This window comes from Ailuropoda melanoleuca, chromosome 15, assembly GCF_002007445.2.
Source record: "Ailuropoda melanoleuca isolate Jingjing chromosome 15, ASM200744v2, whole genome shotgun sequence".
In the NCBI taxonomy this organism is placed as follows: Eukaryota; Metazoa; Chordata; class Mammalia; order Carnivora; family Ursidae; genus Ailuropoda; species Ailuropoda melanoleuca.
This window is the reverse complement of record NC_048232.1, coordinates 79407711-79423782: the sequence shown is the minus strand read 5'-3', so window position 1 is coordinate 79423782 and position 16072 is coordinate 79407711. Positions and strand designations below refer to the sequence as shown.

The window sequence follows — 16072 nt, the reverse complement described above, 5'->3', positions numbered from 1 at the left end:
TCTGTTAAATGATGGAACTGGAATCAAGCCCAGAAGTCTTACTCTAGAAAACATGGGCTCTTAGTACATGTTTTCTGAAAAAGATTGTAATGATTCAGCCCAGTGAGAAAGCATGATTTGTTTTGCTCTTTTCATTTTTTAGTGTTTTCACATTTCCCAAATTCTGACTTAAAATCCAAGTGAAATAGATAATTGAGTCTTTGAGGCCAGTACTGAGAGGGCAGTGGGGCCAAAAAGATCTCTGGAGATTTCCTGCACATCCCTTCAGTTCAGTTCATGCAAGCCCTGAGTCAGCAGGTTGTTTTGTCACCTTCAACACACCCCTCCTCCAGATAACCTCTGTGTTTTATGTATCCCCCCTCCGGCCAGCTGCTGAGCTGCTACCAATACAGTTATTTAGGCTTGGTGTTTTTAGCTCATTCCCCAAATGTTAAAATATTTAACTCATTACAAAACAAAGTTATTACTTAAAATGTTCATTGCCGAAATATTAAGTGGCAAATAAATGAAATCATGTAATGTCCATGAATGTTTAAGTACAATGGAAAATAGCGTGTAGTCTGTGGAAATGAGAACACAGGTATATATTTATTGACTTGGAAAGCTGTTTATAGCATATTAAGTTCAAAAAAAAAAAGTAATATGTGGCAATATGTCCTTAACAATGTCTGCCTGAGGAAAAGCGGAGAAGGCTGCGTGCCAGAATGGTGAGATGGTAGGTGTACAGAGGGTCTTCATTTTCTGTTTCCTCTTTTCCTTTTTATTTATCTATATTTCCTGACTTTTACAGTGAATGTGGTTTACTTTTATAAATTAAAAAAAAAAGGAAAAGAAAAACAGCCTTCAGAATGTATCTTTCTACTTAGGATTTGCTTCTTAAAAACTGAGACATTTAATAAAACATCAAACACATAGTTAGGAAAAGCCCCAGTTCTTGTCCGTGAAGAAGTATGTAAGAGGGTAACACTGTGAATATCTTCTGAGAATAGCTTCTGTCATACAGAGGTGGATAATGTAGGAGCAGGAGAACTGAAAAAGGAGAAATTATTGGCTCCTGGTTGAGGGAAAATCAGAAACTGGTATCGGGACCCACCAACAAGTAGAAACATGGAAGTTGAATAAGTAGTTAAAAAAACTATTGCTTTTTGAGGAGAAAATGAAGTATGTGGTTAAAAACTGACCCTGAATAAACGTTTTTATTTTTGTCTCTGCAGCAGTTTGGCAAAATCCTAGATGTAGAAATAATCTTTAATGAACGTGGCTCTAAGGTAAGCTCAGTATTCAGTGTGCCTGGTTTCTTTTTAGTTTTGTTTTAAATAGTAAGTAATCAGAAACCTTAAAGCTGTTTTTCAAGCCTGCAAAAAGTATCCCAACCTACCTGGCTTGGGTCAGATTATCTCTAAAAATAAGCTATCACATGGCCAATCTTTATCCTAATAGTTCCGTTGGGGGAGCCAAGGGGCGGGGATAGAAGCAAGAGAAGTGGGAGGAGGGAGAGTGGGAGAGAGACCCAGAACAGGAGACACCTGCCCTTGATCAGAGTGAAATTGCCCTCACCTGCTTATTTTAAAGGAAAAGAGAGAAGACTCGGTGAAATTCTGTGAGAATTCTGTTGTGAATTCTACCAGAACAATTCAGCTTCTAAAAATCAGACTTTGAAATGACATACTTAGAACAAATTTAATATTTCAGTTCTTCAGTTTGCTTGCTCTCTCTTTTGAATAAATTTGACATGGCATAAATACGGGGAGTAGTGACTCAGGAATTCACTGTAAGCTGATTTCCGACTTTGAGTGCTACCCAGAGAGGTAAGCTTCGGGGTGTAGAGTCCCTCAGTTACAGATAGTGAGTCGGGTTTGGTTTTTCAGGATGAATGTAGTAACAGTGCACAAGTCGATACATGTACTCTCTCCTAAGTGTGTTCTGTATGAGAACTGAACATTCTAATTAAAACTTATTTCCCCCTAATTTACTATTTTAAATTCACAGCCTATATGATTTAGAATTGTCATGCAGTAAAATAAGCAGCAGTGATTTTAAGAGTGAGGGAATGATGAAGTCTTACAGTGGTGTGTGTGAAAAAATATTTTATGAACTGAATTTCGAAAAGTTTCATTTGACAGTTTTCTTCCTCCTCGACAGATGAAATACCCCCCACAGACACAATCAGCTGTGGTCAAGCTTGTAAATATTAACCTTGCTGTGTTCACTTCTACTTGGATTTTTAGGTTAGAAGAGTTTTTGAGTTAATTTTTCATTTGGTCATCTCTCCTGAACTTTGAAAACCGCCCTTGGCTATGATTAAATCTCTAAGAATATAATTTGAGAAGAGCTAAACAAATCAAATAAATGAGTTAATACTTACCTCTTCGATTTCCTACTCCAAATTCACCAGACCCTGGGAATTAATAGCATATATCTACAGTTATATATACCTCCTGCCCCATCTAAACTGACACAAATGTATGTACTGTTCTGACGCTTCTGATTATTATTCCCTTCCTTTATAGAATGCATCAGCACTGATAGTGTTTAATTCTGATTACAATAATTCTTTGTTAATTATTAAAGAGGTAATTATACTCTAAGCTTCCAGTTTTCAGTTAAACAAAAAAGATTAATATGCCTATACAGAACTTTCTCCAGCACTTAACCTGGTAAGTATTTTTAAAGTGAAATCTGTTCAACCTTTAACCAGTAAAACTATTTATGCTTGTAGTTTCTTCACAGTGGATTTCTGGCCCTTTGCTTTTATTTTTGTGACCTTTTAGATCCAAGGTGGAAAAATGACAGTGGTTTAGAGATGAGAAGTGCATGAACATATCAAAAATACGTTGATGATTTTATGCTACACGGTTTATCCAAAGTCATAGTTTAAACGTTTTTAGTGTTAAGTGTATGCACTTGGAACTGTTGTTAACTAGACCGCAACAACCCGAAGCCCAGTGTGGTTTCATCAGGCCCTGGGGCCTTGCTCCTTACCAAGAAAATAATCAGATTGAATTTTGGTGAAGCAAAGGAAATTGATCTTTCTTAAGGCTTCTTTCATTGACTTCAAAGATTTGCCTACTACCAAAAATTGTTTAATTTACCCAATTCGATGGCTTCTCCCTGTAATTTTCATGTTTAAGTGACACACACCTTTCTTTTCTCTTGGGGAATCTAAAAGCCTACGCTGCTTCTCTCAGTATAATGCCGTGTCCTCACTGCCCCTTTTTCTTTGGGGCTGCTAAAGAGGAGACAGACTATGTACTCACTGGCAGTTGTTCTTAAAACAAAGCACAGAATTCAGAATGGCCTGGATCTGCCTTCAAGGACTAATACAACATCTGCCTTCATCCTTTGTCTTTTTCAACTGTCACCTGAAGTTCTGTCCTGGAATGGGTTTTCCCGGAACTGTTCCGGAGACTCGCTAACAGAGGTTTATTTTGGAGTCAAAACCCGGCCACCTCTTCTGGGATCCACCTCACATAAATTAAAGAGTACTTTTCTTTTTGTAAATTGTTTATTTTCTCATTCCTTTTATGTTTGTGGTTGACTATAAAATTACAACATGTCTTGAAAGGAACCAGAGATAAAGAGACCTAAGTGGTCCTATTGTTCACTCGAGAGTTGCTCAGTCTTTTAACTGAGTGCTTTTCTGTACAGAAATTAGCTTTATTGAATTTTTTTTCAATAATGGAACGAGTCACAAAATAATTCCGAGATAAGTGATACTTACATGTAAAACAGTTACCAGTGAAACAGTTAAATAACCACATGGCCCCAAAACGAAGAGCAGCTCTTTACCATGTCTTCTTTTTTATAATGAGACTGTCAGCCTATGGTTTTAGAACATACCCACTTAAAAACATAGGTGAACACTGTCATGCTGCCTTGCCCGTCCCCCTCCCCGGCTTGCCGGCATTCTACTTTTTCAGCTTGCCTGAAAAAATCGTTGTTGAGTATCTTCCTTTTTTCATCTTTGACCTTCATATTCTAGATTTGGTTTTCCTAGATTATGGAATGAATGTGTATCATTTACATTCATACACATGCAAAAATATATACTTACATTATTTCATGTGATTTTTAAAAATCTTTTTTTTACTCTGTACTCCTTTGTAAAAGCATAAAGTCAGTCATATCTAATTTTCTATGATTAACTAAAATAAAGGTAGACTATCCTTTTGAAAATGTTCAGTTAGGACATAGGATGAAAAATGCTACCCCTGCCTAAAAGTGGAAGTAATATACTCAGAGTCCAGAAAATGATTACCCTGATATGCGTAACTTTATTGATGCCCCAGATGTCACCAGTCATAACAAAGGACTACTATAAACAATAGAAATTCTGATAGTATATTGGTAGAGTGGCCATACTTCCTGGTTTATCCAGAATAGTCCCAGTCTGAGGCTGTTGTCTTAGCATAATTATTCATGTCCCCTTCCCCCCTCAGAGTGCTCCAGTTTGAACAATAAATTGTATTCCCTCTATCCTTACAGATTCTTTGAGTAACAACTTTTAAAAAGCACCCCTTTCAGGGGCACCTGAGTGGCACAGGGGTTAAGCATCTGCCTTTGGCTCAGGGCGTGATCCCGGCGTTATGGGATCGAGCCCCACATCAGGCTACTCTGCTAGGAGCCTGCTTCTTCCTCTCCCACTCCCCCTGCTTGTGTTCCCTCTCTTGCTGGCTATCTCTATCTCTGTCAACTAAATAAATAAAATCTTTAAAAAAAAAAAAAACCCTTTTCAAAACCATTATAAAAGAAAAACATGATTTTTAATGTCCAGACCCCCCCAAAAAAAAGCATATATAGTTCATTAAAAGAGCATATACACTAATAATCTCCTGTATTTCCTTCCGGTCTTTTTTCTCACATAGAATCTTAAACAGAACTCTAAATAATGGTAACCTAGTTTAACTTGACTTTACATCCTGTGCTAGATACTTTTAGCGACTGAGAACTCATTGCTTTTCAAAACTTTTTTTAAGTTACTTAAATTCCAGTTGGTTAACATGCAGTGGGATATTAGTTTCAGGGGTACAGTACAGTGATTCCACACTTCATACATCACCTGGTGCTCATCACAAGTGCCCTCCTGAATCCCCATCACCTGTTTCACCCATCCCCCACCCACCTCCCCTCTGGTAACCATCAGTTTGTTCTCTGTAGTTGTCTCTGTTTCTTGATTTGCCTCTCTCCTCTCTCTTTTCCCTTTTGCTCATTTGTTTTGTTCCTTAAATTCCACATATGAGTGAAATCATATGGTATTTGTCTTTCTCTGACTGACTCATTCAGACTTTCCAGCATTCTATTAACGATCACCCAGCCCCATAACAATTTGTTTTTGATAATTATCACATGTAATTCTTATTAAGTAAAGAAATACACACAATCTAACATTTATGTTTTCCATAAAGTTTTGTCAACCTACTTCTGGTGTGGTTGTTGCTCAAAGGGATATATATCGTAAATACTGAGTATGTAGGACCTCTTCACGTCTTCAGACAGGGCCAAAACTGTTAAGGTCCCTAAAGGACCACAGACCAGATCGCAGCAACCATCATTGAGATTTCTAGCAAGTTTTTAGCTCATGAGTTCCCATTACTTCTCGCAGGTGGATATCTGGAATGATGGGGATCTGAATTTAGGTTAGGCTTCAGTTTAGGCTGGAGTTAGGGAAGATAAAGCCTCTAACCCCATCCTCAGACACAAGTAATGTGCTGTAATTTCTTGCCTGTTTCCCTGGATTTTGATTTCATGCAAAGGGAAATTGTTTATTTCTTTCAAAATGTGGTCAAAAGACTGTCTTTGAAATTGCACTAACTAGGCCTTTGCTTTTCAGTAAAATTTGATAGGTAATGCTGAGTTGAAATGTTTTTCATTATAATTAAAATTGAATTAACAGTGCATGTATTTCCAAAGGGCTTAGTTTATTTTCTTTTGTTACCATCTTATGGTTTTTAGTTTTATTTTTTCTTTTATTTATTTTTAAATTTCTGTGTTCTGGCCATACCCAGGAGAACCTCTGCTTTTGATTTCTCCCTTAAAAGTTACATGGTAAATTTTCTTTCTCATTCTTCTGAGATGGAAAAACTCTCAAAGATTATACAAATTTAAGAATATTTTTACAGTGTTCATCCTATTGCTTGTTATTTATTGCAGTCTGAGGCCAGACTAAAAAGGTGGCAGTTATTCGGCTCCTATAGGCCCTTGATGATAAATGGGTGTCAAGACAGGTGATAAAATGTCACACTTGGTAGAAGTTTTGACCACAACCATAATCCTGATAGACACAACATTCCTCAGTTTTCACAAGACAGCTAAGATAGGGATAAATCACTAATGGAACACTGGTATATTTAAATTATTAACACAGAAGGAGTTTGGGAACTGAGATCTGTGGGTTATAGTATAAAGTATAGAGACCTGCGTTGTCCAGTACAATGGCCATATCGAGCACTTGAGATGTGGCAAGTCTAAATTCCGATGTGCTTTCAGGGGTGTAAAATACACGTGATTTCAAAGACTTAGCAGAAAAAAGGACTATCTCATTAATGTTTTTATATTGATGCCATATTGAAATGATAGTATGTTGCATGTATTTTATTTTAAATAAAATACATTATTGACATTACTTTCATATATTTTTACTTTTTTAATGTGGCTAGTAGAATATTTAAAATTATATATGTGGCTTGTGATATATTTCTGTTGGATAGCACTGATAGTATAGACAAACATATCCTCATCGGTTTTTTTAATTAAAAAAATAAAAGTTTACTTTTTGTTTATCTGTTTTTTATCTTCTTAAATACCTGAAATATTTACTCTTCTTAAGAATTTGAGATTAAATCTTAGTTTGACTTTGTAGCTCTTCCAACTGGTTATTTTGTTTTCTTGACTGATACATTTTGAAGCTCTTCTAAGGAAACAGTGTTAGATTTAGACATAATTTTATTAAATTTTTCTTTTCAAAGCAAGAGATCCAAATTACCAAACAATATGAATTAGACTTCCAGGAATGAAGGGACATTAAAACATAATTTCATGTAAGCATATTTTCCTTTTAGTAACTTTTTAAGCCTGGATAATCTGGGAATACCCTCAGCTCAGTTCCTGGCACATTTTCAGAAATGCCAAATTTTATTGAAGGAATGGTACATTAAATTTTTTTTCAAGTTTTATTTGAGTTAATATTCTTGCAACCAAATTGTAGTTAATAAGTTTCAACACGAGAGGAAAGTATTAAAGAAAAGTACTCTAAAAATGCTGGCTAGACTTCTCACCTTTCTAATCACAGACTTCTGAGAGATGAATGTAAATTTCCTATTGCTTCTGAACAAATTATCTTAAAGCTGGTGGCTTTAAAAACACAGATTTGTTATCTTACAGTTCTGGAGGTCAGAAGTCCAAAATGGGTCTCACCAAGCTAAAACCAGTGTTGCTGGGCTGCGTTCTTCCAGATGAGCCTAAGGGATAACCCACTCCTTGTCTTTTCCAGCGTCTAGATGCAGCCCACGATCCCTGACCTATAGTCCCCTTCCATCTTCAAAGCCAAAATGGCCAGTTCAGTCTTTTTCAGGCTGCTGCACTCTTGCTTCTGACTCTCCTGTTTCCCTCTTTAACTTGTAAGCACCCTTGTGATAACATTGGGCTCACCTGGATAATCCAGGATAATCTCCCTATCTCAAGGTCGTTAATTTAATCACATCTGCAAAATCCCTTTTGCCCCGTAAGGTAGTAACATTCACAGGTTCCAAGGATTAGAATGTAGACAACTTTGGGGGGCTGTTATTCTGCCTGCTACAAAGTCTGTTTATCTTCAAAGGAAAGAAGGCAATCTGCTTACCTCTGTTTCCTATCAGGAAGTGCCAAAGTATCAGCAAGACCTTCTTCCTCTTTTACCCTAGGTGGAGATGGCTTCATTTTGTATCTTTGGTGTCTTGATTAGCATTTCCTTTGGAATGTAAGCACTTCTGCCGGCTGTAAAATGTCAGTGCTTATGACACCACCCTGAATTCTTTTGGCTGCAGTTACTACGTCACAGGTGCTCTGTCAGCACATTACAGAGCCGAGGCTCACAGAACACATTTAACAATTAGATTCGAAAAAGACAATTAGGAGGATTTTAGGACGAATGCAGTTTAATTAATAGAATACTGAACTTAGGTTTCAAAGCTTAATTTCTAATTTTCTCACCATTAGCTGTGGAAAGAAGACACCTGGAGGAAGATGGCCTTGTTGGTGCTTGGGTGTTTAACCTCAGTTTGATTTCCTTTTCTTCATCTTAAAAATGAAAACAACAGATTTATCCTTTCTCTACCCCATGGTTGTATTTAAAAGACAGACAAGTATGTGAGTGTGTGGGTGTATAGATCTAGATAGTCATAATGCCAGTACTAAAAACTTCCGGTAGTAGTCTCCACATAGTCTGTTACCCAGCTACTAATTTATCATTTACTATTTTAACCCAAAGTATAGAAGGTATGAGGCTGTGAGAATCAGTTGGAATACAGTTTATAATACTTCTACCATGTGATACAAAAACTCATCACTACCTGTGACCTTTCCTGAACGGTTTACTTAACTTTTCTATTGGAGGACTCTCCGGGATTGGAGAGCTGGCTTCCTGTCTTCAGTAGATGCCTCATGTCGATGACAAACAGTGTCATTAATTAGTAACTTGACATCCTATATCTCAAGTTGCCGATGTGGCTGTAACATGTTGGTATCAAAATTTGTTTCTGAAAATGTGTTTCCATTGATATTTTCAACATACTTACATTTTTAAAGAAAGTATTGATAAAATTACCTGTAGTAGTCCACCTCAAGCAGCATACGTTTAAATTTTTCTGTCGGCTTAGCTAGCATTGCACTTTCTAGGGTATTTGTGGTGATATCCAGGTTACAGGTAGAGGTGATCCATCGGGATCTCCATGGATTGCCACTCAACCATATCGTCATGTAGAATGCAATGAGATCCTTCAAAATGATGAAATTGCTTTTCTAAAATCTTATTGAGCAGTGCACACCATTGACCATCTCAGTTAAGAACACGTTATATTCATGTGGAAGGACTCGTGGAGGGCAGCAAAGCAGAACTTCAGTAAAAATAACAAAGGGTTCCAGGTTATCCTACAGTGGAATGTCCAAAGAATGCTAGAGGGACAGTGCAGCTATTGAGAAATGGGGACTTTCCCAGAAAATCCTGAGAATTTACTACTCTACACATGTAAATAGCTTGAGAAAATCTTACAGTTGCAGAGTGGAAAGAGAAGGACAAAGCAGCTAGGCTGAAACTGGTACAGTGCTTGATGAAATAGTCATATAAATATATAGTAAATCCTGCTGCTTTTGACATTGGTGGTATGATTGTGACCAAGACAGTCTTTTCAGATAAATATGAATATAGAAATAAGTGGGTTAACTCCCTGGTTCCTGCTTTGCCCACTTAATGAATTAAAGCTCCATATGATTTATTTGTGTACAGTGCACAAATAAATTAATTCTAACTCAGAGGAGCAACTGTATTGCTGTTCTGTGGTATTCTTTTCCTGTCGAACAGTATACAACTGATATCACTAACAGACCTCATTTGCACTGCCTTTTTGATTATTCCTTTTTTCCTTCCACAAGGAAAATTACTAATACATTTAGTAGCAGATGTAGGCTTCAACAAATGTGTAAATTAGGCAAATTTGGGTAAGCTATTTTCTGGAATTCAGCTGAACCTATTTTTACTCTGAGTGCCAGTCTGGTTGTTTAAAATTCATTGACGAAAAGGCATAATTGGCTGCTGCTTAGTGATATTTTCATTAGCTTAGATGAGCATGGGTGCTCTCTTCTTCCACACCCAGTACCTACAGAATTGTAGATCGAGGCTCTGTTTTAAATTATCCTGTTCCCAGAGGAATTATGGTGATACAAGCAAACATGCAGAGTGGGGCTAAAATGATGAGATCGCCCATTATACAGTGATTACACCTAAATGGAAGGCTTCATATAGAAGTTACTGGGGAATGACGGATTTAATTATTTTTTAGCATTACATAAAGGGACATGTAAATTAACAGCACGAATTGAAAGAGAAAGAACATCTAAAAAAACGTTCAGATTCTTGATGAAGAGTTTGACCCGAGTAGCTCTATACCTGAATTTTGGTCTGGCCTCACGTGCTTTATGTTTTATTTTATGATTGTTCTTATTGTTAATTACATTATCATTATTGTTGTTGCTATGATTATTATTATTATTATTATTACTACTACTACAGTTCTGTATCCTGTTATTGGATTTAATTTCCTTTTACCAAATACGCATGGACCAAAAATGTGACTTGGGGAGAGTATTGCTGAGTCGATGCTGATGTCAGTTTCATACTGTGATATTTTTTCTCTGTTTACCAAGAGATCGATATTTCAATATAACGATGTGCATGTTTTCCCCCCTTCTCCCGCTGCATGCAGGGATTCGGGTTCGTAACTTTCGAGAATAGTGCTGATGCAGACAGGGCCAGGGAGAAATTACACGGCACCGTGGTAGAGGGCCGTAAAATCGAGGTGCATGTCTTCAATAATTCAATTTCTGGTTTATATTTTATTTCTCTTTTTGTGTATTCCCTCACTTATTTCACATTTGGAGCCCTGTCCTGTGTGTGTGTCTGCACACACACATTTGTGTGTGTGTGTGTCTCTGTCCTTCACCTCTTGCACTAAAATGTGTAAAAGTAACACTTCTGTCCTCCTTTCCTCATTTTTTGGTGGTTGGAGGGGGGTTCATTTTTATTTACTCGTGTGCGTATACATGTGTATTTGTTTCTCATTTACTTTTTTCCTCCAAAATGTTCATCCTTCTGCTCTCTTGATTTTTTTCCTTTGCTTCAGTTTGCGAGACTCCGTATGAATACCTGTGATCAGGCCAAAATAAAACTAACTTGATAAATGTCTAAAAACTATCCAATTTGTGACATTGTGTCCTGTAATGAATCAAGGAGCCAGCCAATATCCTCTCTCTCGGGTGGCCAGTTCGCCTCCATGTGCGTGTGATAAGCAAGGAGTACAAGACTGCAGGTGGTGGGAGGGAAGAAAGAACCCAAAACTCGTGGAGTTTTTAAGTATATTTAATATCAAGAATTTCCACCGTTAATGGATAAAATCCTCAGAGGGTTTGACGGCTGCCTGGCAAATATGTTGTTACTGTGTTCACAGCAGCCACGTGATGTTCGCCAACCCTTTTTAAGAACGCAGTGAAGGTTAACTGGCTCCTTTCCCCTTTCCCAGTTTTTAAAAGTATGAAGTATAAAAGCCACCATTTTGAGTAAGATGTCTGCATATTTTGCTTTTTCCCTCCCTTTCCAATGGTTTAGCATTTAGGGCCCTTCACTTGACTCACTCTTTCCATGGTAACTATACACAATGCTGGCGATGGTGCCCGTTGGCGGTAAGTGAAACGAAGCACTAGAGAAGAAGCTTTTTCAATTGTTAATTACAAAACAAATAAGAAAGAAAAAGTCCATCTGCCATCTCACATTAACACTACAAAATGTGATTTGACTTGTTCCTCTTCCTTTTCCTTTCCGCCTTTTATTTTCAATGCTGTTGAGTAATGCCGCCTGGACTTTGGATGTACATACTGTTTGTAGCAGTCTGAGCTGTTTGATTACTGACATCATGGTGATTTTTTTCCCCTTGCACATCTTACTCAGAGTTACTGAACTCCAAGTTTGGCTGGTTTTATTAATGCACTTCCCGCCCCTACTTCCTTTTTCCTTCCCCAAACCTCTGTTTGTAGCTCTGACTGTTCTTTCCTTGCCCTCACAGCTCTCTGCTGCCCGTGACACCCCTCCTGACTTTCTCTTTTCTTTTCCCCTGCCTTCTTGCTCTCTTTCCCCAAGTTCTGTCCCTGTCCTTTTTCCCTCTGTCTCTCCCACCCCTTCTTTCTGTTACCTGCGGCTATTGGTCTCTTGCTGACTGGTGGTTTCTGATTGGTTCTGGCCATTTTCCTTTTAGCGCTTGGGTGCATTCTGCTCTAGTGGCTAGTGTAAGCTCTGACCCTGTTCTAATCCTTGTCTGTGAGAACCTCGCTCTTCACTTTCTCCCTTCTTTCCAAAACTGATTGTTTTTTCTTTCTTTTATTTGTGTGTGTGTGTTTTAACTGCATGCTCTCAGTCTCATTGTTGTATCCCATTCTTTCTTTTTAAATGTGAAATGTTTCTATTATTTGGTGGGTCGAACTAGAGTAAATGGAGTTTCTTTTCCTCACAAAGGAAGATTCCCACTCTACAAATCCTGAAAGACCTGTTAATACATTTTTTGGTTCCAGTTCCACCTAAAATTGGTCTTTCCATAATACAAATTTATCACCATACGAAGTTAACTTAATGTAAATCCCCAGTGACAAAATAAGACATTTATATTTGGTATGTTTTATAGTTCTTTTAAAAGCTGGCCTGTTCTCTGATTTGACCACATGGTATACAGCCAGGTTCTATGGTGATGCTGCACCCTCCTTGCAAGAGCTTTAGGCTGGTTCTGACACTGGGCTGCAGTCTTCTGGCTTTGAGGCTCCGTTCATCTTTTTGTCATCAGCACCATCTTTGTAACATCTACTTACCCTAGCACCGAGAATGCTCTAAATTCTGCACTTCTGTAATGAGGGTGGAGAGAACCATAAAACAAAAGAAACCGAAGCTTTACTTTTTCAGTTAAGTGCCTCATTTAAAGGCCTTCTGAAAACATTATTCTTGAATGGAAAAACCACATAGTCTAGAAAATTCAGCATGATTCTGAAGATGGTCAACATGGGCTTCTGAGTTCTGATATTTTTTTTTTTTAACTCCTCAAACAGTAAAATCTTACACAATCATGAAAAATCCTGAACATTAGAACAGGTGAAATCCATAGATTTATTTTCTTATCTTCCTGTAAATCTGTTCCCTGGCCCATGTGGCAAGCCTCTGTTTTATTAATGAGCTTCAAAGTTCATGTGCAAACAGAGTTGTTTCCAATTTACTTTTTCCCATATTTTCCATAATGCAGAGACTTCTCTGTTTAAGAGATCTCCAAAGAACTTGCAAATGTGTCTTTCCTTTCAAGCACTTGGTGGTAAAATAGCCCGAGTTTTCCATTTGGAGACCAAGAAACTGCATTTTACTCTCGTTAGCCTCGTTTTATAAAAATACTATATATTAATATTTTATATTGCTATATTAATTATTTAAATCAATGTTCTCTGAAATTTACATTTTATTAAACTTGAGTGCTGTGTTATCCGGATGAGCAACTCCATGTTCCCTAATGTGGTCTACTTTCTCCCTGCCCCTTTTTTTCCTTTGTATTTTTAGGTGAATAATGCTACAGCACGTGTAATGACCAATAAGAAGATGGTCACACCATATGCAAATGGTAAGAGATTACAAATCATCTTCAGAAGGATGTCATTTATTCTTAATATGTGAACTTTTGGTAATCATCAAAAAAATCTCTCTTGATTTAGTCTTATGGCAGTTTGTTTAATTTACATTGAAGTATTTTCTTTCCTGGGAGAGTATTCTGTTTTTACAGTTAACTTTTTTTTTTAGAATTAAGCTTAGTTTTTCAGTTCCTCAGCTGTAATGGTCTCAGTAAAGTTCATCATACACACGGTGTAAATACGTCATTTGAGGTTACCTGTGAACCTAGCAGGGTCCCACTAAGGCACCCTCATTTTTAGCTGCTATCATTCTTTGTGATATGATAGGCTTGTCAGTAATACGTGCCCACCAATGCTCACTTTTACTACTGATCCCTACCCACTCCTGAGCATGAGTGGAATAATTCTTGACCCCTCGCTCTCCCTTTAAAGGTGTGCTCTAGAGATAACAGCCATGGTGCGCGTGCGTGCATGTGTTTTCCACCTTCTATCCCCGGACTATGTGCTATATAGTGGGTTTCATACATGTTTCTCATTAAAAAAGAAACCCTGTGAATATTTTGCCTAACAAAAGCAGAACCTTTACATCATTTGTCAGTTTAATCTAGACTCATGTCATCTAAATGAGAATTTACTTTGAATCTGCAGTGCAGCAGTGGTTTTTGCCAACCGTGTTCTACAGGGCCTCTTGGGGAGGGACGGAGAGGAAACCCATGGGTCGGGTCTTGAGGCCTGCAGCAGCTCCTTCTCTGTCATATATTTTAGCATTGGGCATGAAATCTTGTCTAGAATCTAACGGGATGTTTTCTCATGCTTTTTAAAAGTTTGAACCTACTGCTAGAGTATGATAGTATGTGCTGGTAATGTCTTAAATCAAGTATAATATCTTAGTATATTCCATGATGTCTTCAGTGGATACATTTAGCCCACCTTTTCAAACAGATGGTACAAATCAGCATAATTTGCATTTATCAGCATAATTTACATTTTCCCTATCCATTTTATCAATGGTGCATCATGTGATACCACCACCTCCCCCCTTTACCTCTTTTGCTTTTTACACTGCTATCACAAAAACAAATTTCTGGGACTCCTGGGTGGCTCAGTCAGTTGAATGTCTGCCTTGGGCTCAGGTCATGATCCCAAGGTGCTGGGATCAAGCCCCACATTGGGCTCCCTGCTCATTGGGGAGCCTACTTCTCCCTCTGCCTATTGCTCCCTTTGCTTGTGCTCTCTCTCTCTCTGACAAATAAATGAAATCTTAAAAAAAAAAAAAAAAAGTTTCTGCAACTTTGATAATAACCCAGTGTAAACAAAATAGGAAGGAGAGGCAAAGTATGTCAGATTTCCTTTAGATCCAGGGGAATGGTGTGGTAGAAAGAGTCACTGCCTGGAATCAGAAGACAGAAATTCCACTTCTAGATTTGATTCTTCATTTTATTCTGTGTCATTGGGCCAGTTTTTTTTAACCTGATTCTGTTTTTGTGTCTATGAATTTGCAATCACAGAATTTTAGCGGCTGAAGGCTCTGTGGAAGTCATCAAAACCCAGCCCTCTTAGCTTATTATTTGGGAAATTAATCCTAGAGAAGTATAGTACTTGTTGTCCCAGCGGTGGTACCTGTCTTAACTCTCCCTTTGGGTTTTATAAAGGTCAAAATACATTGTAAATTGCACAAAACTAAACATATTCAAAGTATTATTGACAGCATACCATTATATACCATTATTAAAATGTGTATTATTACTTAAGGGAATGCTTAAGTAATAGTGCCATTGGTATGAAGGAAAAAAGTCATTTTTTGAATATTATTCTAAATTAATATTCAAGCCTAACGAAGCCAAACTTTAGAGACCTACAAGTGCTTGTGGTTAAAGCTTCTGAGAACAGTGTGCTAGGTGCTTTCTGGTGAATTCTCAGCCAGCGGTTTAGTTTACATTGGTTTTAATCACTTGATTTGTCTGGCATTGCAAAACATTTGTGTTCTTACAACTCCAGTAGGATTTGAACCGACGTATTTGCTCAATTTTTATGTAAAATAATGTGCTCACCATCTGTGAGCACATAAAATAATAAATGGGGGATTGAATTGGTTCAGAATGAATGAGTTTTCTCTTGAATACTGTCTCCAGTCTTTCAGAAAAATAACGGAGCATGTTTGCTTATTTATGTGTAAAATTCTGTAAATATCTATTGATTAAAGTTTTCATCTGGAATTCTACTCCTTAACTATCAGCGGGCAGTGGTACATTTTTCTTTTTTAGGGCCTGCTACCTTCCTATAAATAGAAAAGGGGGGAATGAAGACATAAAGTTGACATGAAACCTAATATTTGGGAATACTTAAAGTTTATAAATGCTTAGGCTGATGTTCAACAGCAGTCTAGTATCCTTTAGCTAAAACGACTGATTAACTTAAGTATGTATTTTACCAATTTAAAATCCCAAGACATATATGAAGTTGGGGATGTATCTTGAATTTTATTACTGTGTCTCCTCTTGTTCACTTGGCTGAGGTTAACTGCAATGAAGTCCCAATAGTAAATCCCAAAGAAAGGGGATTTTGGCTTACCCAGATTTCCATCTGCATGGTATAGTTGAACATGGAGTCAAAGATTAGCTCAAATTTGAATTCAGAGGATACCTTTGTAAAGCAGTGAGAGTAGTAAACAGAC

The 16072-nt window shown here is 37.5% G+C and overlaps 1 protein-coding gene across 9 annotated transcripts in view; it reads left to right on the top strand.

Annotated features, from left to right (window-relative positions):
- RBFOX2 (RNA binding fox-1 homolog 2) overlaps positions 1-16072 on the top strand; it is a 205785-nt gene that overhangs the window by 167628 nt on the left and 22085 nt on the right. For all 9 annotated transcript variants that reach the window (XM_034644174.1, XM_034644169.1, XM_034644170.1 and 6 more), the window contains 3 exons: positions 1215-1268; positions 10455-10547; positions 13331-13391. In XM_034644174.1, the coding sequence (XP_034500065.1) occupies positions 1215-1268; positions 10455-10547; positions 13331-13391 (208 nt within the window). The remainder of the gene's footprint in view (positions 1-1214; positions 1269-10454; positions 10548-13330; positions 13392-16072) is intronic.